Consider the following 27,597-nt stretch of genomic DNA (forward strand, 5'->3'; position numbering starts at 1 on the left):
CATTAATACTTCTGCACTGTTTTCCAGCTCAGACTGACTCTGCCTGCAAAATAGCTGCATTTAAGTGCTTGTGTCTGACCCAATCAAACCTGTCAGCCAGATGCAAAACTCAGCCCTGACCTCACGCTGCCCTCCCCAAAGTCCTTGACACAGCTGTGACACCTCTGCTGGGGCAGGACACCTGCCCCTCTCCACACATGGCTGACTGCTGTACCATTGCAACTGGTACAGCTCACTGGAAGAGGATTAGAAAAGGCAGCCAAAGACTGTTGCATCATCAGCAGATCATAACAGATAAAACTTTCTGGGGAAAGGGATCCTTTTGGCTTCCCTGCTTCCCCAGGACATCTCTGAGCAAGAAGATGCTCATTCCTTGAGCATTCTTGAGCCTACTGGTCAAACATTGCCACATCCAGCACAGATCCCCTTTGCACATTGCCATGCAAAATAATATCAACAGTCATCACAGCTAATTTGCTAGAATAAATTTTTGCCATAGGGTACAGCATTTTGTGACACCATGAAGGGATGTGTCCATATACGTGGCATGTTTCCTCTGTGTGCCAGCTCAATGCTCTAGCTTCATGAAATTAATTTTTCATTAGGTCACAGAAAATTGGCAACATTGGCATCTGTCAGTCATGCTTAAAGACAGTGCATTACTATGACATGTCCTTGGAGGTTAAAACTATGAACCAGACTGTCCACCAGGACTGGGCCTCTGAGGCTTTCACTCCCACAATATAAGTGCCCAAAAACCTCTCCTTTTCATGGACATTTGCAATCCGTATCAGACACAGCCCTTGCACAAGGGAGGGACCACGGCTCACTCTATACTCCTGCAATCTGTCTCAGAGACATTCCTTTCTCCACGATGCTCACAGCAAGTATTTGGTATGCTCTTTCCCGAGATAAAAAACAGTTTTGTTTTCCAGGAACAAGGAATGTTCACACTGTGAACCTGAAGCATATTACTGAAATGCCTGAATATGTGCAGCAAGGCAGAATTTTCATTTTGCGAACAAGTCTTTATTGTCTTGTACTGTAAACACAAAATTTCTGCATGTAAATAACATTTCTTCAGAACTGGAGGCAGCAAGAATTTATGGCTAAAATCTGTGTTTACTTTTGCACAACAGGGTTTTCAGGTAAAAATTGAGGCAATTCCCAGGATTATATGGAGAGCACATACTGTCATATTTCTGACTATGACTAGTGAAACTACCACAGGGGAAAAAAAAAATAAAAGTACATAGTCTTTCAAAACCTAAAGAGTTTCAAACTTTAATATTTATGCCATAATCTTTGGGCTGGCAACATTAGGCTACACAAAAATGTAAGTTTTGTTTTGGCGTAATAAATGACCAAAGTGTTGGAAACGTCATTTTGAACCAATTTGTAAAGATAATTTATCATTGCTCCTTGCTAAAACAAAAATCCTCAAAGTGTCATTTTGTAACAAGCCAAATATTATTTGGCTGTGAATGAACTCTGTTATTTTCAGGTTGGGTTCCCTGGGCTGAAGAGGTAGGCAGTCTATTAAAAAGAAGTTATGTTTCAAAACAAAGATGTTTTGTAAAATGTTAATATGAAATGTTTCAACTTACCCAAGCATTTTCCCTGGTTATTTTTAGTCCTACATTATAATATGTAGTTGACAGACTTTTTTCTGACTGAATAGATTCTTTGTTCAAAATTTTCCCAGTTGTCTTTGGGCACACATAACTTATTAATAAGTGTGTTTTCAACTTGACTTGCTCCTGGAATGCAAAAGTTGTTACGTATTTATAATTTTTACAGCTCACCCTCAGCACAGTTCAGAACAGTTTTTAAAAAGGCACCTTCAATAAAAGGGAAAAGGCAGGAAGTTTAAAAATGTAAGCCCGTAACAAATGTAATTGTTTTTGTGCTAGATTCCATGCATGGTCTTTAGATTGTTTTAAGATGGCCCTAGTTGTTTCAGGCTACTTACTCACTTCTACTCAGTTTGCACAGGCAGAACTAAACAAATAAGATTTTTTTTGATAGGCATATGACCTAAACAGTTACACTGAGTAACACAGAAAAGTTTTCATTGTCTATTGGAAGTAAAATATTTTCAAGTATTTTTTCTTTTTAATTTAAGAATGGTATTTTATTATGAGAAGTAGTTCAACAAGAAAAACAAGATCCAGGGTGTTTTATTTTGAATGCTTCAGATTAAAGTGTTGAGGTTTTATATACTGTATCAGTACAAAACAATTAAAACTGATATAAATTAACAGGGAATTTTGATGCGCCCAAATTACACCCTTTGCTTTAAAAAAAAAAAAACCTTATGTGAAAAGTCTTATGCCACTTCCTCCTAAGTTGCTCCTTTCCATCACATATGATTCATTCACAGCCCAAGAGAGCCCAGGATGTGGATACAAATCATAGGGCTAGTTGTGTCCACACACTTATCCCTCTTTACATTTCCAGCCTCTGTGGCTGCTCTTTAGGACACTTCCAAAACAGAGTTGACCCAGGGATCCAATACCAGCTTCCAGCTGAGTCTCAGGTTCTCTTTGTTTTCCAGGGCTGGTCACACCTTGTGTTCCACAATACAGAATTGTGGGAGAAGAAGTTTCTTCTTATGGCCTGTAGGTGTTTTGGCTGTGTTGAATAACTGTAGCACTGTGGCGGTAAAAAATTATTTTCCTTTATGTCATATATTACAATAAGTTAGGCTTAAAGTCACACTGTTTAAAAATTTAACAAGTATTTTAGGCAAAGAGTGTTCTACAGACACCTCAATTTATGGAACAAAACATAAGTAAGAGTTTTCCACATGATGTCTTTGCTTATGGAGACCACTTCTTGAGAATGGAAAAACCCCAGCATACCACTGCGCCAGCTGGGGTAGTTTCTGTAGTGCAGAATGGTGAGTGTTTGAAAAACCTATGTCCCTTCTGGGTCCTAGAGCAGGAAAAGCTCCTCTGAGAAGATAAAGGCAGTTGGATAGGCAATCAGCACATCTTCTGCCTTCTCCTTTGCATGGCTGTCTGCAAGGCCTGCATAATCATCTGAGAGTTGTTGAGGATGTTGTACTCGCTGAGATTCAGCAGCTTGCGGTAGTTCTCATCACTGTATCTGACAGAGAACATGCAGTAGGGGGAACAGGAGCTGGTCAAGTCAAGCTGGCCTTCCTCCATCTCTGAGCAACAGCGCTTGACACCTGAAGAGAAAGAGTTGTTGCTGTGACATGATGCTTATATTAATCAGTGTCAAACTGTCCATTAAGTATCAAAGAGCAGGACTTTTCTCCTGAAGAAAATTCATAGGGTTTAAATGCAAACAGTGCAGGTCATATGTCGCCACCCTAGTCAAGAGAACCTTGTGAGTCTGAAGAAAGGAGGGCACAAGGGAGAAGTGAGGGATGTTCATCTACAGCTTACTCAGAAATACTTGTCTCATTAAAGCCATGGATCAGACAAGGATGTCAGCCTGAAAGGGCACTCCAAAAGCCACTGTCCATGCAATGCAGGTCCTTCCCTGGGCAGTGGGATATCTATGAATCTCAGCTGAGGAAGATTAACTGCTAGTAAGAGAATAGAATTTAAGTGAGAAATGAACAATAGAAACATGTGGAAACTGAGAGTTCCTGCATGCTGAATAAGGTCCAGGGCACCTGCCACCAGGATCCCTCCCTGTCTTTTTGATTTTTGTGTCACACAAATTCCACAGCAGCAGTATTTTGGGCTTAACCTCCCTGCTATCAAGGAGCAGAGCAAATGCAACCTGGTAACCTGCAGTAAAGGCATACAAAGCAGGTGGCCTGGCAGAAAAGGAGTGACAGGCCCTGAACACAGAACAGTCAGTAAAATGATCCCTGGGCTGATGCTGTACCAAAATGACCCACATGGCAGGAGTTCAGCCTGAAAGCCAGGTTCTTTCTCCCTCACCACTCCTATGTGACACTATGGTTCCTCAAGCATAGAAATAAATACCTGAACAATAGACAATATATGCAGCAGGAAATAATCTGCAAATCATAATCTTTCACAGGAAAAACATTTTTGCGATTAGGTAGGAACACTTCAGATAACAAATGGGAAAGAGGTGAAGGTAAACACCATCCAGAAGACATGGGCTGTGTTGGTTGTCTTAGAGCCACATTGAAGACATGGGCGAACCTGATAGCTTTGGCAAGGGTGGAGGAAACAAGTTTAATTATCTGAAGTGCTCCCCCATGAACCCAGTGAGCAAAGACAGCCAGCAGCAAAGAATAAGTTTCTGTCAGAGTCAGGCAATCAGTGGTGTTTTTTGTTTAATGCTTTGTCACTACTTGTAACTTACCAGGTGCTTTGTACTCTTGAAAGGTATCATTCACAAGGGGAAGAAAAATCACAATTGGACATCCTGGCAAATCTGAATCTTGGAAGATGTAGCACTCCTTCAGATTCTTCTTATCTTCATCAGTCAAAGAAATTGTTGGGAATGGGATTTTCTGCTCTGAGTAGTATTTACATGCCTTATCTAGAGACTGGAGGATCACAAAAAGTGGTCACCACTGGAAATCAACTTCATTGTCTAAAGGCCACAAATTGTCATCTACTATTAAGGGTTAGTAACTCAGATCCACAGGGTGAGTAGCTTCCTTTCAAGGGTTACTCTATATATAATTACCACACGTAGTAACCACATTGCTAATCACAAGCTGTAAACACAATTTCAGAATTAAAGAATTCATCAAAGCCACTGCTTTTTTTAAAAAAAATTGAAGCAATTTTCAGAAGTTTAGGGTGAAGCATTAGTTTTAGCAAATGAAAGAACCTGTGTTAATATATTGTGTAGAATTAACTAGAGAAGGAAATCACAGCAAGCAAAGAGAGAAAAGAAAATTTTTAAGGTGTCTTATGTGTTTGGAAGCCAGGAGATAAGAAAGTTAAGTTTGAATGTGCAATTATATCTCTGCCTGTGCAGTCATTAGGGCATAGTACTAATTGAGATTATTATTTTACTGAGAAAAGTATTAGGCTATGCTTTTCCCTGAAATGTTTAATAAAATATCATGTCCTAATATATACCATGTTATTTACTCTGCACCATCTAATAGTGAAAACTAGCAAGCAGTAAAAGGTTTCCACTAAAGTACTTAAAATTATAGCAGCCTCTTTTTATAAGTTTTATCCAGACAATGAATGAGGCTGAAATAAAATTGCATTGCATTTTTCTCACCCAACAAGCAGCTTATTAGCAGTAGCACAGCTACTGTCATTCTCAAAATGCACTTCTACTTAGGAAGGCCAAAGTGTTTAACAGTGAGTTTTCAACTAACCTAAATTTCTGACATAAAAAGATCCAAGCTTCTCTTCTGCCAGTTCTTAAAGACAGCTAATTAACTTTATCTCCATGAAATGGGTTTTGTGCAGGCAGATGCTCATCACTGAATTTTACTTGTAGCATCTTACTTGTCAGCCCAGAATTTATCTGCAGCTGATATCCACTTAACCCTTTATCATTCTAACTTAAATCAGAAGAAATCACCTCATCTTTATGAATGTTCCTACGCACAATCTGGAAGCCTGCTTGATTCAGCATAAAGCAGAAGAAGCTCCTCCTATCATTCTGGAAAAGACCATGCTGACACCCCCTTGAATAATTCAATATGTTCATAAACCAGCAAAAAAAAAAAAGTCCAGGAATGGCAGGAAGAAACAGGAACAGTATTAATCACTACAATGAAAAGTCTAGGGGAATGCAGAAGTTATAAACCAAACAGCTGATAAAACCAGCAGTTCTGGATGCTACATGCTGGGAATTTACAAGTAAAATGAGATAAAACACATGGTAACAAGAACATTCTCACCGATGTATGTGATCCAGTAGTATAACTTAGATATATGATGACATCCACTTCCCTCTGTGGCCTTAAAAGTGGTGCACTGCTGGTATTGATGAAAAATCCAGCATCTATCATGCCCAGCTGATCAGGATTTTGCATCAGCTGGTTGGGACGTGAGTCTAACACAGTATCTAAAAAAGAAAAAAAAATTTAGTAAGAATATATCTGCAGTTATTTTGACTGAAAAAAGAAATGTATGGTGGAACTGACCATCCCAGGGCCTGGTTTAATTTAATTGCCACACTACTACATCGTCAAACAGGCATGAGAAACACCACAAAACACCTAAGTTCCTGTTCTGAAAAATCTGTGTTGAGTTTCCAGGCAATATATTGCACTAACATGTCACACCTATTAGTGCCAGTAACCTATGTCTAGTAATTAACCTACATCTGCCTTGCTTCATTTCAGTCATTGTTTCACCTTCTATCTGTCAGTGATTTTGAGAGCAAAATTTTTTCAATCCTTTATACATTTGGACTTATGCTTCCCACTCAGGCCCCTCTCCTTTGGACTAGAAAGCCCCATTCCTTTCCAGTTTTCTCTTATAGGTATTTTCTTGGATATTTCAGCCCCATCTGAAGTTATAGGTATACCCTTGACAAACTAAGCTTTCTCCCATGTTCACTCTGCTCTCTGCTGCTTTAAATTTGATTCTGACAGCTTCAAGTCTACCCTCTCAGTCTGGAGTGCAGAGGTCTCAGGTGAAGCAAACAAATACAAATGTTAAGTCTTCAGTTCCTGGCAACACTGCAGTCTTAGTGTCTTCTTTCTATTCAGAACATAAACGTTCTCTTGGGAGGATTTTTATCCCCTACCAAGCCTGACAGGCTTCTTTCCTAAATTCCCCACCCCAAAACTGCCTGAAAATGAAGTCAGGTAAATATAAGTGGCCATCACCTACCTTTCCAGCGGCAGAAGTGCTCGTTCTCCATGTAGTTGTTGTGCAGCTGGTAGCCCTTGAGGAAGTTGTGGTGCTGGGCGACGGAGAAGCGGTCGGTGAGCGCTCCCCGAAGGGCGCTGGACAGGGCGCCAGGCGGGGTGTACATGCGGGTCCGCAGCTCGTGGGGTCTCGTGGGCAGCACCGGGTCTTCATCTAGAGGAGGGGAGAACAACTGGTGAGCTGCTTGTTAGCTTATATTCCTGTCTGGCTGCCTGGGTGCAAAGAAGCTCTCAGGGGCTCTTCTGAGATGATTCACTGAAAACACAAACTCTTCTGAGGGGAAGGAATGACTGCTGGACAAAGCTCTGCTGATGGCCTTAAGCTTTGGCCTGAAGACAGTTCATCAGAAGCAATCTTTAATCTTGGAAAAAGGACACCTTAAGTAAATTATGCAATTCAGAAAATGCTCTGTCAGAAGTTAAATATCCTCACAGGAAGATAACATGCAACAGATGCAAGCATGGAGCAAATGGGGCTGATGAACACCCTACTGCTCAGCCAGATGGGCAACAACAGCAACCACAGGATCTATTGCAACAGTGACAGCTGCTACCCAATAGTCACTCACGGCTACGTGAGTATATGCTTAGTCAGCAGACTGAGAGAGCCCAGGAAAACCTGGGGCATACATTCATATACAGAAACTATGGGTAGTTTAGAGGGTGGGTAGATGGCATATGGGTGAAAAGCAGAAATGTAGCACAAGGCGTAGTTTCTAGAAATGACAATAAGCTTTGCCAGCCCAAGAGGCTGACAGTGCAGCAGGAGAGACTTGGTGGTTTCCATGATTGCACATTGTATTTCTGTATTTTTCAGGATGTCTGTAATTATAGTTACTATCATATCAAGTGATTTGGCAATAAAATCATGGTTTCTGTATTGCTTCAGAAAATACCCTCTGGGACTCATTTATCTTTGTGTCAATATGAATCCAGTGCAGTAATTACTGTACTGAGTAATAAAATAAAGACCCAGGAAACATTGATTAACCAACTGATATTAAGGCTTATTCTCTGCATAGGCAGTAAAAATACCATATTCTCTGCTGTTAGTTCTTGGTTCTCTATGGCTAAGTGAGAATTGTAATGCCAGAACACTTCCTGAGAAATGTCGGACCCCTCCAAAACTTCCTCTGAAGGAACCAGTAGAGCTTTAGTGAATGTTGTAATTACAGCAGCTTTTCCCCAATTATCCTCTTCCTCTTACTCGATTAAGTGTGAAAGGAAGTCACAATCTCTTAGTAAGATCCTACGTTGCCAGCTTCAGCAAAGCTGACAAAATGCCGAAAGTCACACAGGAAAATAAATGACCATAAATGAAAGGCTTTATAATTTCTCACCAACTTCATCTATTCTGTCTTGTGTCCATCTCTTCCAGAAGTCCTCTGAACTGTGGGACAGTCCCCATATTTGTAAAAGGTTCACAGAAAATATACTGCTCCACATACCTGCAAAAGAAATTAGTGAACACAAGGACACATTTTAACACAAAAATGCCATTTTCCTTCTATTTTGACCTCCTGGCTTAATTTTTTAATAGGCTTAACACAAATATTTCCAAACTTCCACACTCTTAAAATCCTCTTAACTTTCTATGTCACTGATTCAGGTCATGCTACCATCATCTTTGTGCCTAATCTACTACATGGCTTTGCCGCGTGGTGAAGAGAGCAAAGAATGTCAGGCGAGTAAACGAGAAAAAAAACCACATTTGCTTGCAGGGCAAAATAAAGAATTCAGATAACACATACACCACAAAGACATCATTCCTATCCCCATTTTCCTTTCTCCAGTTTGTCTTTTTCTGTACTTTGATCAGTAACTCTTTCAAACACCCTGAATTGTTTCACAAGGGGAGGAACTGGCTTTTCAGATGTTTGCATGTAAGACAAGATCTTACACCACAGTTTGTAAAGGCTCATACATGCAATGGGCTCCAGCTCCACTGTACACTGTTTTCTCCATCCAGGATTACCCCTGAGTAATTGACAAAAGGGCACTTTTTGACAAAAAGTGGCTTTGTTGACAAAACAGAGTGTCACCATATCATCAGTCATTGTAAATTTAAAGTCTATCACAATTGGACATAGGTTGGAGTGTATTCAGAGAGGAATCAGAAGAATAACCAAAGAAGTGGGAGCTATTACTTGCAATGAAAGAATTAAGGGTCTTCATCTATTCCATCTCTTAGACACAGACAACTCATCTACCAAAACAGTGACAAGAAACTGAAAAAATATGTGGGGCTTTTTACTGTATTCTTTTGGATAAACTACCACTCCCATTTCCCAGCAGGCAGTGCTCAGTATGTTAGGACAGAACTATCTACCCACTGGTTAACAGCATTACACCTCTCCAAAGTGCCTCTGTGCCAGGACAATGCTATACATCACCTTGAAGGTAGCAGATGCGGGATTCAGGGAGCTTTTTTAACAAGCGGCCCATGAAGAACTCGCTTCCGAAATGCTCCGTGCGAACAAACGCGCCGTACTTCAGCAGCCCCACCTCGTAGGGAGTGAACTCCACCCACTCTGCAATACAGCCACAACAGGACACTTAGAGGGCTCCCAGACAGGTGTGGGGAGAGGGGAACTTGAGCATACATTGGTCTGAGTCATGTTTAATATGCTGCCTTTGCAAAGCCTCACTCTGAAATGCAGAACTCCAGGGAGGTGTCTGAGCTTGGGCATGGTGGAAATGAAGAGGCAGGAGAAGTTATGCTGGTCATGGTGGTGCTGCTGGTGGCACAAGTGGCACACTGGGGGCATGGCAAGGCTTCAGGCCTTGCACACCCCGTGTGCACACACCACTTCAGGGTTTTCCAGCATGTGTGTGGTTTTGCTCTGCCCTTCCATACACTACATCCAGGGTACAGTACTTCACCAATACAGTTAATTTATCTCTGTAAATAATTGTTTATGCATAAAGATGGGTACTCAGCTTTCAGAAATCATTTTTTCTGCAAGAGACCAGTTTTACTCTCTATGTGTGGTACTAATGGAGACAGAACTAGTTCTCGACTTTTTTGGATATTCTCTCCAAATGAAGTGCAGTTGTCAGATATAACTGCAGCATGAGTGAAAACTGGGACAGAAATGTCATGGACCATAATTTCATTTTCATTCAGAAATGGTCCATTTTCTTGCCTCAACAATAAAAAATTTGATCTGAATTTTGCTCTTCCCCTTTTTCTCCTTCTGATCCTCCATAGGAAAAAAAACACAAACAAACAAAACAATGAGAAAAGCAACAGATTCAGTTGGGAGCTTTCCCAAACTCTACTGTAACTATGTGGTCATTCTTCATATTGAAACAATAACTGATCATTAAAGCAATTATCGGATAATTCCAATATTTCTCAAAGTGGCCTTTCTGGCAGAATTTCTACTGAGTATGTCTAGATAGTGAAATGCTGCTCCTCAGAACACTTGTATTAAAATTGGAAGGCATGGAGGTGATGGTTATTTCTCCAAAAATGAACTAACACATCAGGATTATTTTCTCCAAGTGCTACCAAGAGAAGAGTGATGACAGGAATTCAGCTGCCAATTTTAGCCTCAGAGGATCCAAAACAACATTCTTACCTTTAAAATCATTGGTGCTGTAACTGTCCCGGACACAGACTGATACATAGATGGGCAGTGGGTTCTGGCCATCACACAGTGCTTCTTGCTGCTCTGAAAGCTTGTGGGGGTCTTTCTGGTTTTGAAAAAAAGAAAAGACCTGTGGTGGCAGCTCCAGCACACAGAGCACTGCAGGTACCCCACCAACCACCACAGACCAGCCTGCTTTGTGAATGGATTCACAAAAAGATGAGGAGGAAGACAACTATTCCTGCACGTCTATATGTCCTAGGAAGTACTGTCCTGACAAGTAGAAGGAGAGGTGGACTGCTCCTTAGGCTGAGGAGCGCAGTGAGCCATCCTTGTTCTCCTGAACATGAAGGAAGCCCTTGAGTGTGTTGATACTTAACTTCTTTTCCTACCACACAACAGCTATCACAGCCCAGCCTTGCAAAGGGACTAAAATTCAGCAGCAAATTTTTTGCACCCCACCCAGCTTCTTTTCTAAAAAGCATATTCCCATTGAAGAGGTTTATAAAAAATACGAAATCTCATGAACTACTGAAAAAATTAAGAGTAGCTAGTTCTGCAAGATTAGGGAGAGGTTAATGGCTACACAGAAATAGTCAGCACAGCTCAAAGGAAAAAATGCTTGGTTAAATTGTGAGAGGGACCTCATCTAGCTGAGATTAAAAGAGAGGCATCTATTTAACTCACACTTTTGTTTAATACCTAGTATTCCTCTCTATGCTTTTATGTTCTGTTTATATATATATAATGTTATATATGTACTTACATAAAAATAAACCCAAATGAATGATTTAATGACTGTAGTATTTCTGCCCCCAATGGAGGATACTTCTGTTCAATCCTCAACCACTCACCCTTTTCCACTTTCCAAGTGCCAAAACACACACCATTGAACTGTGATCCAGAAGGGAAGAAAAAGAAGTGGTCTGCTGTACTGTAGGGGCAGAAACCCCTTCAAGTAACAGAAAAGCCAATTTGAAATTACTTACAAAATTAAGTATCACTTAAACCATGTCAGTAGTGCTTCTGAGGAAAAGCAAAATATGTACTTGCCTCCAGTGTATTTGCATATCAAGTTACCTGCCAGTGGATGCAATTTGCTGAACATTCTAGTTGTGTCAGGGTTGCTTGAGATAGTTTTCACATTGTTTAGATTACTCTGCTTTGTATTTTGAACCCTTTTTGCATGAGTAATTTGCATCTCAAATGCACTTCCCAAGATTGCTTTCACTTTCATTTAAATACCAGCCAGAGTTCAAATGGTTGCATCCACAACTGAATTTATTAGCAGAGAGGATGCATTTCTTTCTAGGCAAACTATTAAAGGAGTTTTAAAAATGACTTTTTTGTTAACACAGAGAATTCATCTCAGCTTTTTTTTCCATAGCCTCTGAAATGATGGACAGTTTCCTCTCCATCGACTAAGGGAAAAACAGATGGTTCTCTAAGAAATGGAATGTACATCATACCCCATCATTTAGTAAGTACTCAATCATGAGACCCCAAAGATCTATAAATGATGTCCTGTATCCTTCTTCTTTCCGCTGGCAAAGCTGCTTGTTGTAATACTTCATGCGATCCATAGAGAAACAGCCCATCTTGCATTTTGTTGCTTGTTTTTGGGCTTCACCGATATGTGAGTCCAGGTCCTTCTGTGACCAGTAGGCATCTCTGTATAAGTTGGCCATGGTCCTGGAGAAGGACAATACAAATAGCAAAAGTCAAAAGGAGCAAAAAAAGACTGGAAATTTTGTGCTTTCAGAACAGAGGTTTACATTTAGAGATTCCCTTCTGCTCACACATACTCTGGTTTAGCTGCTCCATCCAGCAGAATAAACACTCCAGAGTTTTCTATGACTGTTTTTAAAAATGGCCCTGAAGAATGAGGTAGGGTTTTTATCTTCTTGACCTTTTTTTTTAAAGCAGAACTGGAAGAAGGTTAAGGGATAAAACTGCCAGGAATGGACATAGGTACATTTGTGAACCACAAATTAGGCAGAAAACTACAATAAATTTTCTTTGCTTGTTTTTCGTAACCTTAAACTCATTCATATTAGCTGCTCTCTCTTGGCTTGATTCACTTAATCTTATGATACCATTGTTATTTATTTTAACATCATCCTCTATGTTACCAACCTCCTCTGCATGGGACAATCAGCCATTAGGCAGCAGTAGGTCCTATGAGCAGGGAAACACAAAACTGGCAGGATGCAGCGGTAACTGCGCTGTCCAGCAGTTTTTTCCAGTTATAAATCAGAGCCAGTCTCAGAAGTTAATGGGAGCACAATAGCTGGGATTCAGTGGAGAAAGGAAGAGGCATGATGCTATGGGCATCCACAGCATCTACTTACCTAGAAAGCATCTTGATGAGTGTAATTGTCATATGCACATTTAACTGCTGCACATGTGGAGTTAATAAGAACAATGAAGAACTGCTCGTAGAAAAAGCATGCACCAAATCAAGCTAATATTTAATGGCTTGTTAGTGAGAAACTGGTTTATATGATGCTTGAAGAAAATCTCCTGATCTTGTCTGCTTTTAGAAGCTACTCTCTGATGCAGTGTGACCCTCAAAAGGCCTGGTCAGGCCTCCTGCTCGCGCTGGCTTACCATGTGGTGCCAGACAGCCCGCTGATGTATGTTATACAGTCCAGGAGATTTAACTTCTTCAGTCCCATGAGGCTGCCATACAATCCTGTCATTGACTTCAGTCCTCCTCCTGTCGTGATGATAGCCACCACGGGGACCTGTTGGACAGAGGAGGATGGGACATTCTCACTGACAGCATCCAACATTGCATCCCACACTGCAGTGGGGTCTGGCCACCACAGCCAGCCCAGCTCCCTTTTCAGAAGGAAAGATTCCAAAATGAAGCAACAACTGCTAATACCCTTTATTTCCCTTTGAATAAACATGGGTTCAGAGATTAACTCAAACTTGGATTACTGCCCATCTCTAGGGCAAATACAGGCACAGATGAACAAGAAGAAACCTTCTGTGGAAGCAACAATGTATTCTCTGTGCACCTCTCACTCCTCCACTCTTTTTATTACACACACTGACTACTTCTGTATGAAAATCTGCATGCAATCCCATGAAGAAATACACTTAGTTCACAGCCACTGTTGTTAAGCTACCCTCAGAAATACTGTTATTTTTCAGTATCTTGAAGTTATTTTAAAATTACTTTTATCTATTTTAAGGAATTTCAAAACTGCAAGAAACCAAAGATATAAGAAGCACTCAAAGATGTTTGTCCTAATTTCTCACAATGTAGAGAAATTGAAATAAGGGGGAAAAAAGTCTTTGCTGTGTAATGTATTCAGTATTTCTGAACCAAGCCAGTTACAGCTCAGCATGGCAGGAATCATCAGCTGGAAACATCTCAACTATGACAAATTCCAAATTCATAGTAATGAAGGGTAATGACTGCAACTAGTGTTTTAAATAACAAACCTTGGCAGCAGAAGAAAATGTACTTAAGACACATGGACCAACTGGTACCTGCACAACAGATTTGTGTGGCCTGTTTTGCTGACCACTCATTTACAGGAGTACTTGAAAGCACTAGAGATTCAAGTTCTATCCCATCAGCACACACATACTTCTCGATCCTGCAGATCATGTGGTAGGTGAAAAACATTTTTGAGAGCACTTGCTACATATCTCTTCCTTTTCCCCAGGAACGCCATCTCTTCAGAACATAAGTTGAACCCAAAGCGCATATCCAGATCTTGGTGGCAGGAACAATTACTAAGATAAAAACAGACACATACATTAAATATTAACATACCCATATCAATCTTAAGACTTTGATCAAAGATAATCTACAGCACTCTTCCATTCAAACAGGATGATGCAACATGACAAGAGCAAGAGAGAATAATTTTAATATTTTTTAAAGTAAGAAAATTATATCAATTAGTAAGACTAACTAGTGGCATTATGCCAAATTATTGCTAATTGGAAGAAACAATGTACAGTAGTTACAAATTTTAAAAATTTAAATAAATAGTCTACAACTAAAAGACTGAAAAGTTCAGAAAATCCATGCAAATGGTCAAAAGTGAAAGTATTGATTCCCATTTCACATGTTATTTTCTCATTCGAAATCTAAAATAACACCCAATCTTCATTGGCATTTCCAAGGTGAACTGAAATTCTTCTTTTGACCAACGGGAGTGGGAAGGCATCCCCCTCTAGCGGCGAGCACCGCCGGGGAGGGTGGCACGGAACATGGCTTGGTGACATCCAGCCCCGGGATGGGCAGAGATGGGTCACCGGGCAGGATTCCACCCCTGCCACCCTGTGGTGTCTACACTTGCACAGGCTGCTTCAGGGGACAGCGCTCAAGTTCTGTTCCACATCAACCTTGACTCAATTATAAGTCTCATCTTCTCCCAGAGAAGTGGTGGTGTCTATTTCACTGGTGTCTATTTTGAAAACTGATTAAGGCCCCACAATTGTAGTTTATTTTCCTGGGCATTTGTGCACTTCTGCTCACTAATCTCCCTCCTGGCTCTTCCTGCCCTGCTCCTACGAGACATCAATAGGCAAGAGATGGTCATGATCAGGTCAGAGCTGCCTGGATAGGTATTGTAAAATGCCAGGGCTTTGCTTTTTCTTCCAGCGACAGAATCTGTCTCTCTTCTACTGGGTCCATAATTTCTATGAAACTAGTTAAAAAATGTAATTATTAGCTTTCTCCACCACCAGATTTGGATAAAATCAGAGAAATTATTATAACTTTATTTGTAAATGAGGGCACACAATGGGAACTGAATTATTTTTTCCTTTTATTTCTTAGTCAGACACACTCAAAAATACCAGTTTGCCCAGTTCTGTGTGTTCCATATAGCTACGGATAACCTGAAGAATATTAGTTTAGTGAAGAATATTAATGAGCCAGTCAACAGATGTCAAACCACAAGTTAATTTGTCTTAGTTTCTACTCAATATATAGTATAACTGGACTTAATAGAATACAAGGTTCATCACCATTGAATATTGACAGTAAAACAAAAATAATTCTCAATTCCTGAATAAATTAAATGCTTACATCTGAATTTTCTTTTTTGTTGTTGTTATCAGCTAGGTTTTTTTGTGAATTTTAGAGACTGATTTTGACCAAAGAAAATATTCTGTGGTCAGAAGGAAAGGGATAATGCTGAAATAGACATATGTTTATTTGAATGTTTTATCATCTTATTAAAGCCAAATGTTCCTAAGGCTAATTATGTATTATATATTGTGCATGTATTTTATGTTTTATTATAAGCAATTCTAGTTTTCAGATTGAGAATGCTTGCTTGTGTCATTTCCATGCAGCTAAAACAAGAACCAAGCAATAATGAACAGAAGAAAACTTCTTACCAAGCTTTTGCTGTCACATTCAAGTCAAATCTTTTCTCCTGGAAAACAAGAATGCGCAGGATTTTAATTTTAAATTTTCTATATTATGTTTCTGTCTTGGGGTCAGAGCTTGACATATATCCCAGCAAGGTCTGGCAATCACAGACTTAAATATCTGAGATCATGGCATATAATTCCAAAAGCATCCACTTACCATTGGTGGAACATCCCTATCTACAGATCCTAAATCACTCCAGGCTGCAGAAACCATTAAGCATCCTGGTATAAGAGGTTTCTGAGACTCAGGAAGCAGGTCCCATTTCCTGTACTACTCATAAGCTTTCTGCAGCATGCTGAATTACCATTTTTTGGGTGTTTTCCATTCTTTATGCTCTACTACACAGCACATCTTTGACATCCTGGCCATAGTCTCACAGTTAAAAGACTGCAAAGTCAGCGTTTGCTTCTGCTCACACTTTGTCCTCTCTTAATAATCACTATCTCAGTCTTCATTTTAAGTGACAAAATGTGCTTTGCTCTGAGAGGATGGTTCTTTTAAATCAATATTCTCATTGTATTATTTAAAATGCATCCTTTATGACTAATATTTTCAGCATATTTCAATATACTGTCCTCTTAAATACATGGTTGACTAAGGACAGGTTTATTGATTTCTTCCTATTTTGTGCCCAAGGAGCAACTTTCAGTTTGCGCCCTAAGCAAAGGGGGAGTCATTGCGTAAACAGGGAGAGATATTCTGAAGGAAGCATGATATTTTCATACATCCTTGTAGGTCTCTGTCTCCACTGGCACGTGGATATTAATGGAGATTAATACAGGGACAACCTGCCTCTGTGGAGAAAACATCCGGAGAAACAATGCTCTTGTTTTCTCAAAGTCTAATAGAAAATCAGAATATTTCTGACTATTGTAGTGGCCGTCTGGGACAACATTATGAGGAACGGTTTCTATTTGAGTAGCCCTTTATCACCAGCCCCTGGAAGTGATGCTTACCTCTGCAATGGTTGTTTTCCTTCCCATGGGCAGCGAGTTCAGCATCACAACTGGGGAGCCTGTCTCTGTACTGTACCTACAGGACCACTGGGAAAACAACATGCTTTAGGACAAAACCAGGAACAGGTTTACCCTCTCTCCCTCCTCCCACTTTCTTGAGAGCGACTCACAGTCCCTCTATCACTGAGGCCACTCCAACATACCGGGTGGTAGCGCCTCTTCTTTGGCAGCATGACATCCAGAGTTGGCTCTGCATACTTGATGTAGTGGAACTCAGTGGGACATGATGGGCTGATGACACCATTGGGGCCCAGCACAACATCCTGTGTCCCCTCAAAGGAGCCCTTCACAGTCAGGGAAAGCTCTTTCTCTAAAGGAGCAAAACAAAGATCATGTTAATGTTAATATGATTAACCAGAAAAATGTGCTAGCTTGATTAAATATGGGGTGCAGGTGGCACAGCTTTCCCCAGTGCAAAGTGCTGGAACTAAAGGGAAAGGAGCAAAGTGGATGCTCCTCTGATAGAGATGGGACTCTGAAAATTCCTGCTGTGATACAGAACTGGGATTTCAACTTTATTGTGCATTTAATAGGCATTATTAACACATACCTAGATGAGGTCATTGGAGTCTCTAACAACTAATGCAGCTACTTGACATTAACTTCACTGAATACTGTAAGCACTATTCATTTCACTAACACATTATATTAAAGGGGCATCTTCTAATATGTAAGCATGCAAACTACTGGTGAATAGATAACAAAGTAATAACCTTACTTGATTTTTGCTTCGTCTTCTCTGCCACTTCGACTTCCAAGCAGCAAAGTTCCCTACACTGTAAAAGACAGATTGCAGGATTTTGTGAGAATGATCAACACATCACATCCTCATTGTGGGGAGTTGTGGACCTCTCAGCTTGGAGTAACCTGGAGTTCTGAATTCCCTGGCCTCTCTGGGCTTTTTCTCACTAGCTGCTGACTAAAGAAAAAGGAAAGGCTTTGGAGGGAGTTGTAGGAATTGGATGTGTGACGATGACTTAAGATTGAGCACAGTGAGAGGAATATACAAATGAAGAAAATCAGGACCATTTTCAAGACAGCAGCATAAATACAAGGGGTCAAATGAGGAAATAAATAAAGTTATGTCTCTGAGAGATCAAGAGTCAGTAGTAGGAAGGGTTTTCTGAAGAAGCATTGCTATTAGCATTTTGGGGGTTGATTTTTCTTTTTTATGGTGCTCACTCTTCTTCAACATACTGTATTTTTGACAAGTCAGTATTTCATGCAGAACTTACCCATAGTGCATGGGTCATTTCCATGGGAAGGAAAGGGCAGGGTAGATTATCAATAAGTGACTTCACAGCTTTTTTATCATCGTGTTCTGATAGACAGCAGTGCATTTCTTTGAAGTACTAGTACCAGAGAAAAATTCTGTGTGTGTGTGGTATGGTGAAGTATAGGAAAAATGAGAAATAGGAAAATATAGGACAAATGGGATATCTTCAATGAACAGGTAAATATAAAACATACCATTCTGAATGTATCTAAACAGGAAAGAGAAAAGAAAGAAAAATACCTAGCCTACTGGTTTCTTTAACCTCCACCCTCCCTTTCCCTTTACATTAAAGAACCATTTAAAGAAAACATCTTGGGAAAGACACATACCACCAGCACTCCATTACTAGCAATCATTTCATGAGGACCGGGTCTGGGAAACAAAATGAAAAACATAGTTTTTAAAGGTTAAACTAATACCTCTCATCTTCACCCAGGACGTTGCCCTTTCTTTCCCCTTAAAAGTCTGAGAGACCCCAACAAGTACATAGCAAGCTCCTTTTTTTGCTTGCATGGACTAAGCACTGCTCTGAGGAGACTCATCTCTGTAGCAAAGCTGAGCAAGGTGTATCTTGGTTATTTTTTTACAGGGCAATCTCATGATCATCTAAAATGGAGTCTCCTCTTAAGCAGTCAAGTTCTTCTCAATGTAACACTGAAATAAATGTATTTCAGCTGATACACCAGTATGTCCTTGTTGGGGAGACAGTTATATGTATTGGCTGGCATGCAAATATTCTGACTTGCAAGGGACCCAGGAGGACCACCGAGTCCAGCTCCTGGCCCTGCACAGGGCAACCCCAAGAGTCACACCATGTGCCCAAATGTATTGTCCAAATGCTTCCTGAACTCGGAAAAGTTTGGTGTTGTGACCACTTCCCTGGGGAGCCTGTTTCAAAGTGGCACAGGGCAGCCAGTATCAATTAAATGGGGATGAATAAACCAAAAGCTTTCCAGATCATTCAGGTGAAATCAGGAGTTGGTGTGGAGAGACTTGACTTCTGGCCTTGGCTCCCCAGAAGTAGGAGAGCTGGCCTTAGACTAGTCACTTTATTTCTGCCATGCCTTAGTTACCTTGTGGCAACACAAAGACAAAAATGGTGATTCATGGGTGGCAGGCTGACCATGCTGGAGAAGGAGCCTTACATCCTTACAAGAGTTCCCAACCCATTGTGATTGTGTTAGGCAGAAAAACCCCCACAATCACTAAGATTCAAAGAGTGCTGCAAGGGAAAACTGAAGAACAGGAGATACACTTAAAACCTAGGTAGTATGTTTCAACACTAAAATTGTGTCCAATACATAGCCTGAAACAGGCAAGGAAAAATTGATAGGCAGGAATGCTCATACACTCAGAAAGCCTTCTGAAATGTCCCCAGCTAGATAAATCATAGAACCATAGACTAGTTTGGGCTGGAAGGGATCTCAAAGGTCATCTAGTTCCAATCCTCTGCCATGGGCAGGAACACCTTCCACTAGACCAGGTTGCTCAAAGCTCCATCCAGCATGACCTTGAACAGTTCCAGGGATGGGGCATCCACACAGTTTTCTGGGTAACTGGTAGGTGCATTGTTGAGAGCAGCTAAGCTACAGAACAAGTTAATCAGTCAGGGGTCAAGGATTGCAGCAATAATGTAGGAGAAGGCTGGCACTTATTTACAGAAATACCCAAAGCATGACTTCTAATACTGGGGCATTTTTCTATCAGTAATGATTTTTGCGGTTTTAAAAAAAATCTCTGTATCACTTACGCAATCTCCAGTTTGAATTCAACCTCCAGTTCCTCCTTGGCCTGAAAGCAAGAACAAGATATTAAATGAAGCAGCTACAGAATGCTTTGTCCCTAGTCTAAACTCAAGTCCTTGATAGGCAATATTGAAATTATTGGTTGCAATAATATTTTGCTGATCTCCTCCTTAGATCTCAAAGGTAATCACTATTTTTCCTATTTTATAGACGGGAAACTGAGAAATAGAGTGAATCATCATCCATTCATAAGGGGATACACACAGAGACAACCTCATCTTTCGTTTTGGGTGAAAGTAGACACAAGCAAAGGGGCAGGGAGTTATAAATCATGGGATTACTCAGATTATTAATTACATGGAGAAAAAAAATATATACATCATTCACCCTGTATCCGCAGTATGGCCTTGGTGTTGTTCAGAGGTAGCTCACTATTAGATCCCTCCCCTACTCAATGCACTGTTTCAGTCCTATGATCTTTAATAATTTATGAAGTATAAAAGAAGAGTTCAGACTCTCAAATTCTGACTATTTTTTTTACCATATTTTTGTGCTTATAATTTGAATGGCAATTCATGTACTCATTATAAGGGTAAGTAATCCATGGCAGGTTCAGAAAGATTTTGGAACTATTCTCTCTGTACAGTTCCAAAGATTTTGGAACTGTATCTCTCTGCCGGTTTCTCAGTTACTTTAGTTGCTCTTACATTTGGGCCAGACTTGAAAGACAGGATCACTGTTCTATCAAGTGGAAGTTTAGCAGTATCAAAGAGTGCACAGAGGAGATGATCATCTGGAGTAGCAAAATCCTCATCATATGCTGTGAGCTCCAGCACATTCTGGAAAAAGAGGGAGAAAAATTTGTTATAGCTTTTCACACTGGACATCATTAGCTCCAGGCAAAAAGTATTGCTGAGAATGTGCTTGAGAGTAAAAGTTGAGAAATTAAGTATCATCCTGCTTAGGAAAAACATACTTGAACTGCTTATTCATTCTTGCCTAGTTCATTTTAATTGCTGTAACAAAATACATCGGCTATAGCTATACAATAGCTTGGGTAACTCCCAGATTCTGTATCCTTCTTACACTGACTCATAAGAGTCTCTCATTTCCCTAAAACTTCAAAACTGACCTTGCTTTCTAGCCCTCCTATGTAGCATCACTGGACAGACACAGGAACTCTGTCATCTCTGCTCTTAAATGGTTTGAGCAGCTCTTGATTTTGTGGCATCTCTTAAACAATTCCTGGGCACAGTTCAGTAGATATATACACGAAATCTTCAGACTACTTCAAGCAGATAACTCTGGCTCCTTACCTTGACCTGACTCTGGATTCTGAAGTAGAAGGTTTCGTTCCACACTGGATTGTCAGAGTTTCTCACAGTTTTAGTGCGTGACCTTTCACACGTCGCAGTCGGCAGCCACAAGGACACGTAGCAATCAGCCTGGCTTACTGGGGAGGGGAGAGGCAAAACAATTGCTAATTCCTAAACAATTGCTAAACCGGCAAAGGCAGCAGTGCTGCAGGACAGTGGAAAGGTTACCACAGCTACTGGTACCAAAACCAAACATATAAAGGTAGAAAAGTCTAAAGCAATGTAACTTCAAGATTCCCTTCTGAGAGGGAGAAAGTACAGACCATAAGATGACCTAGAAGAGGAGGTGGTTTCTGTTCTTCCTTGCATGACGGGTCCCAAGAAAATTACAGACAACAGTGATATTGTGTATAAAAAAAGAAGGTTGAGAACTTTCTCTTCTAGTCATCCACTTCAGTTTCTCAACCAACAAGCTTTCCTGTGCTCATGTGTGCATGCATGCACACACAAATGCACACACACACTAACCCTGAGCTGCTTTTTGAGAACAACTCTCACTCTTTGAGAACAACTGCAAAAACTCTTCAAAAGCTCTGCCTTGCCCTCAGGGATCTTTTCTGTGAGGGTTTGTGAAAGGAGCTGCGGAACTACACCTGCTGTATGAGATGGCAGAGGCTTACTCCAGAAGGAACTCATTGAATTAGACATTTGAATTTAACTAATTGCCATGTACAGAAAGAGAGGGATCAAGTCTCTCTCCCAAAGGCACCAGGAGAAAGTTAGTGAACCCTTACCCTTTGTCACAGGCAACTAAATTGAAGTATATCTCAAACAGGTACAGACAAAAAAGGCAACTGTGTTTCTTCTTGGAGGTTATGTAATGTACTTTAGCATCTTGAAAACCTCTCTGATGCAGTTTTCAACAATAAAATGATCAGCTACTATGAAATGAAAAAGGTAACTAGTTTTGAGAATGGATGTCCTGGGACTTTTGAGAGAGACAAGTGATGGCAGCAGTAAATGGAGATAATCCTTCAGCAGCAGATAAGGACTCTGCAAGCAGAGCAGGGAACAGGAGCTTGTATACTGACCTGTGGGGAAAAGCAAAATCTTGCCTGTCTATAACAGGACCTTTTTCTCTTTGTTTCTTTCCTTCTCCACCAGGTTTTGCTCCATGTTCACCCTACAGCTACTGACTGTCTCAAACTGGTTGGAGGCTGCATTTTATGCTGTTGAAAGTGTTCAAGAAGCCTTGCTGCTTTTCTGTCCAAGTGAGAGGGAAAAAAATCCAGACTGCTTGAAAAATTATATATACATTGTGATAGGTCAATAGACACCTTAATTATTTGGTTTCTACTTTTTAACATTATCATGTAGAAACAACAACAACAAAGTTTAATGCTGCCAACTTTTTTTCTAAAAAAAGTTGTGGAGAAATCAACATATTCCTACTGAGTAAAAAAAAAATAATCCTCTGATGGAAAAGTTTGTTTGGAAAATATCGAGTAGGCCCTAGCCTTCTTCCTCTCCTGCTCTATTTCACATTTTATGTCTTAGTTTGGCTTTAAAAATGAGATTCTGGCAGCAATTTCACTGTACTTGTCTAGAGAGACATCATCTGCTTTAATTCTACCTTCCCACCACTCTTGTTTCTTAACGTCCTTGTGAAAAATGACTCCTCATTCACCTTCTTTGCCTCTTCCTTTTTGTAGCGAGAGCTCCCGTGTCCTCCCCAGTAATTTCACTTTCACTCTCAAGGACTGTAGCCTATTCAGTACCTCTGGATGTAAAAGTTGCTTCAGTTGTTATTCTGTTTCCTCAAGGGGTTTTATTTATTTTTGCTAATCTGGGAAATTTCATGCAGACAATAATGTTTTGAAGAATTCTGAAACTGCAAAAATATGTATTTGAATATATTTGGAGAATCTAGAAGTAATAGTACTTATTTTAAAATGCATTAAAAGTGATTTTTGTAACTACCATATGATTTAGGCTTTATCATTCGAGATCAATGACTGATGGCCGTTTGGCTGCCAAGTAGTTTATGCTGGAATGATGTGATTCATCATCCCTGTATCTTAACTGTACTTTGAGATACAAAGCATATCAAGAAATCCTTAATTACATGAGTAGATGCAGCCAAACTAGTCAGCTGTGTATTTAATGCAAAATGTTGCCTCAGTTCTGCTTGCACAATCTCTTTCTACAACCTCATTATTTGCCTTGTTGCCTGACACGCACAAGATCTGAGATGAGCCCCTGATGGGACCTTTTTGTGTTCTTGCACCACCACACACGTGCCCCAGCCATAGACCAGAAGGGAGGTGAAGAGCATGTAACCCAGCAACATGACCCGGGATACAGCTGTTGTCTCCCTCACTCAGAGCTCTGACACAGGGAAGTCCTCTGATACACCTTCCAGTAAAACACGTGACATCCACAAGGTAAGACAGGAATGGTAAATCCAGATCTTTGTCTCTCAGAAAATCTTTCTTGCCTCTTTATGGGCAAGACATTACAGAGCCAGTCACTGCTGCTCACAGCAAAACAGGAGAAACAAGAGAATCTCAAGAGGGTTACATAATTTCCTTTCCCCGCTCACTCTCAAACTAGTTTCAGCATCCTTTCACAGGTGGTCACGTAGCTCTATTTAGTCAAACAAAACAAACTGTTCACTTGTCTATTTTGTGTGAAACACCTCTCCTCAGCACACATATGGATAGTCCATGTCCTTTCATTAAACAGTGGTATTTTCCTTTCCACCTTACTCCCTTCTCACCACTTTCCTGCCATGTGACTCACACTCTTGCACAACTGCAAGACTGCTGCAGAAGCCTTAGAAGGGACCAAGCATCCAGCCTTCAGCACTTTTTTTTTTTTTTTTTTTTTTTTTAACAGTCCTTTCAGGGTAATTAATGATGGCATTAGCCTGGTGGTAATGATTGTAAAAAGCTTTTTCCTGTTCAATTCTTTGTCAGAACCAAGACTGAGGATGTTGAAAGGGTTTGCTCCTCCCACCTCCATTTCCCAAGGTGCTACAAACCCATCAGCAGAATTACCCCTTGTTTTTGAAAACATGGAGTGGAGTCCTTCATCTACCTCTGTCAGAAACTCTCCTTTCTTTGATAGAAAGCACTTATCCCCAGAAACACATTTGAGTCTTGAAAACAGTCAGAAAGCACAGGGAAAAGAATGAAACAGCAGCAAGGAGTGACCTGGTTTATACCTGGTGTATATAAACACTGGGTTATTTCATCAACACTAAGAAAAGGTTGTTACAAAATTATAAAAGATAAAATTATCCTGTTTCCTGAGTTACCAGTAAGAATGGAGATACTTACAGGCATCCACTCGCTGGAGATTTCTCATCCGGATGACCCTTACAGTCAACAGGTAGCAAGGAGAGGATTCTATCTAGAGAGGAACAGTAAAAAGGGGAATAAGCCTTTGTTGGCAAAAAAACTCAAATGTGCAAACTAACTGGGTGCCACAAAGCACAAACACAGTTAGTTAAACTTGGGTCAATTATCTCACTATTTTGCAGATGAAGTTCCTGTTGTTAAGAATGTCTTAACATTTTATATAATTCACTGCCTTTTTCCTTTGTTACTCTGAGACTCCAGATGGCTCATCAGAGCAGAAAATATACGAAAAAATCCCTGACAATTTGCAGCCTGTGAGATACTTGCAAAACCTTTCACTCTGAAATTGCCGAGTCTAGTCCACAACATAACTACAGTAAGTCTCTTGAACAGATTAAATGCACTGGTGAGAACCATGATGAAGTTGTCAAAATGCCATCAGTCTCAGTCAGAGTTACAGTCAATCCCCCTAGTAACAACCCATGGCTTTGCAAAAAAGTGCTGTGGAGAATATCTGTTGTTGTGGACTCCCATGGGATAAACCTGAAGGACCACTTTTAAAAAGTGTTTTTGCCTTCTGCTTCAAAAACATAGATTTCCTGCAATTTACAATTGTATGGAAAAAATGGTAACAGTAATGTGAGCTTTTGCAAATCACAACTATGAGATAAGCCAATGGCTGAAAATTGTTTCCAGAGGACTTACGATCTAAAGATTTAGGTATAGGTTGCCCTTGGAGAAAAATAAAGCATACTACCTTCCTCCAAAAAAACCCTGAAGATTGAAAGTGCTTAACTTCCTTTGCTCCCTTCCAATATCTCAGCCTTAATCTTCTATAAAGCAAGTCTCTCCAGGTTTTGTGGCTGCAGGGACCTCTTCCTATTTATTATTAGAAGATAAATGTGAGCTCCTTCTTCTAAGGAAGACAATTTCCTGCTGGCTCATTCCATAAACCTGTCTCTGGCTCAGAGCTACCTGCAAAGGCTATTTTGACCAAGCCAAAAAGTAAATCAGCATTTCCTGTGGCTGTGACACATGGTTATTTCCTCACACTCCTAGAAAAATTTCCACCAGCATAAGTGCTTACAGCAGAGCCCCACAAATCATTCTTTTTGACAATTGCTACTTTTATCAACAGGTTTCCTCTAATTTAGGAGCATCCTTCTACTTCTATAGCACTTCAGAGACTTCCTATAACAATTATAAACAAGAAGACAAAATAGATGTTAAGACAGAAGCTGGAAGAACCTCACTTAAACCAATTTTTTTCTCAAGAGAACAGAGCAAAAGGGTTTTATTTACAGATGGAAAGATAATTATGCCTCTCTCATCACAACAAATTGCTTTTCCAATATATGATTAGAATCCTCTATTCTCTCCTCTAACATATCATGTTATGTTAAAATCTTTTTACAGAGCTCTTAAAAACCATTGCTGTTTCCACTCCTCTTATACGTGTCTCAGGAATTCTATGGCTTTTTTTCTTTTTTTAGTGCTTCTTCATGAAATTCAACCCACAAAATCTATTTACCCTCTATTTAAATTGTTCTCAAGAAGCTGCAAAATGTGCAGACAACTGGTGGAAGGACATGTCCTCAGAGCTACCCCATGCAAAGACACTAGTTCAGATTTTAGAAGCAGTATAACCATGTTAATACAGTTCTACACCCTGTTAATTTACCCCTCTTCTCAGCTGGGTAATTAGTAAAGGTGGATCACCACACTCACAGGTCAGGAATGAGCTTAGGCACCTCAGCATATGCCCTAGAAGGCAGAAACTCATTGTTCCTTAGGATCTGTATAAACATGGGGGAAATTCTAGTAGGCATTTATCTTCAGAGATTGCACAAGGTGCTGCCAGCTCCTGGATGAGCTCCAGCAACACTTCCTCTGACAAGTGGCATTGCTTGAGAGGAAATCAATGAATTCATTATTTGCAAAGCAATTTGTGATTCTTAGACAGGAGAAAACTTGGATTGGGTTTTTTTTTTAAGGAATATTAGATGGTTTCCGCCATCTCATCACCTTCTTCCTGGTTCCCATGCAATGATTTTCTAACTCGTTGGCCAGATTTTCCCTACCTGGCATGGGGAAACCGATTCTCAGAGATGGATTCACAGGATTCACAGAAGGATTTACAGAAATTTTATAAAAAAAACCCCCAAAACCCCCCAAAAAACCAAAAAAACCACAGTGGCTTAACAGAAGCTACAGAAATCAGGATCTGTGCTTGTAGTAGGGGAGAGGCAGATGCCACCAGCCAGTTTCCCAAGGAAAAGGCAGGAGTCAGGCGTCAGTCATCTTGACAGTCCTGGCACCTGCTGGTGGCGGCAGCAACGACAATCAGGAGAGTAAATTCACCCGGTGATCAGGCCTAGCTAGTTCTTCTGCTCCCTGCAGGATTTGCTATTTTAATTAATTCCAGTAACATCTTAGACAAAAGAAAATTATTTAAATAGCAAGTGTAACAACTATAACCTGATCTATTGGGGTCTAGTTATAGAGACAAAGGAAATAGCAGTCACACATGTATAAAACAAAAGACTGAGGTTCTGTTATTTTGTTTACTTAACACCTATTATGATATCTTTAACAACAAAAATAAAGACTGCTGCTATGTCACGAGGTTTCCACCACAGCAAATTGTCAGGTTGTCTTCAATTTGGTGCTTCCCAACTTGTGCTCATGTGTGTGTAGCAAAGCTGCATGCAGTACAGCATTCTGAGGTGCCAGTGCATGAGTAGGGTGTACAGTGCTAGTTTCTCTGAAGTCCCAGGGAAATGAAGTTTTACTGGGATTCTCCAAACAGCAGCTCCACCCAACGTAGAACAGACCTCATAGTCTCTTCTTCTGATTTTATTGTACTTTCCATAAAAAAGAACAACATGATATGATACTTGATACTAAGTTACTACATTGGTATAAGTAAGGGATTCATCTGTCATGTGGATGATCCCCACTTTCTCCCAGCTGAGGAGTAAGAATTTGAAAACAGAAATTTTTCTGTCATGAGCACTCTGGTGATGCAGGCTGTCTGCATTCCTGGAACATTTGTGCTTCTGCAGGTCTGT

At 40.3% G+C, this 27,597-nt stretch overlaps 1 protein-coding gene across 1 annotated transcript in view; it reads right to left on the reverse strand.

The window, feature by feature from the left end:
• Nucleotides 1-2,987: 2,987 nt before the first annotated feature.
• Nucleotides 2,988-27,597, reverse strand: part of LOC136362576 (cytosolic phospholipase A2 epsilon-like) — a 31,992-nt gene continuing 7,382 nt past the window's right edge. The window contains exons 3-21 of the mRNA XM_066321244.1: nt 24,506-24,578; nt 21,165-21,301; nt 20,556-20,687; nt 19,854-19,894; nt 18,433-18,475; nt 17,546-17,603; nt 16,971-17,137; nt 16,768-16,854; nt 15,775-15,812; nt 14,007-14,154; nt 13,012-13,148; nt 11,871-12,093; nt 10,393-10,507; nt 9,202-9,339; nt 8,149-8,256; nt 6,771-6,962; nt 5,831-5,997; nt 4,318-4,504; nt 2,988-3,196 (exon numbers count right to left, since the gene is read on the reverse strand). Coding sequence (XP_066177341.1) covers nt 2,988-3,196; nt 4,318-4,504; nt 5,831-5,997; nt 6,771-6,962; nt 8,149-8,256; nt 9,202-9,339; nt 10,393-10,507; nt 11,871-12,093; nt 13,012-13,148; nt 14,007-14,154; nt 15,775-15,812; nt 16,768-16,854; nt 16,971-17,137; nt 17,546-17,603; nt 18,433-18,475; nt 19,854-19,894; nt 20,556-20,687; nt 21,165-21,301; nt 24,506-24,578 — 2,400 coding nt within the window. The remainder of the gene's footprint in view (nt 3,197-4,317; nt 4,505-5,830; nt 5,998-6,770; nt 6,963-8,148; nt 8,257-9,201; nt 9,340-10,392; nt 10,508-11,870; nt 12,094-13,011; nt 13,149-14,006; nt 14,155-15,774; nt 15,813-16,767; nt 16,855-16,970; nt 17,138-17,545; nt 17,604-18,432; nt 18,476-19,853; nt 19,895-20,555; nt 20,688-21,164; nt 21,302-24,505; nt 24,579-27,597) is intronic.

This window comes from Sylvia atricapilla, chromosome 6 (genome assembly GCF_009819655.1).
Source record: "Sylvia atricapilla isolate bSylAtr1 chromosome 6, bSylAtr1.pri, whole genome shotgun sequence".
NCBI lineage: Eukaryota > Metazoa > Chordata > Aves > Passeriformes > Sylviidae > Sylvia > Sylvia atricapilla.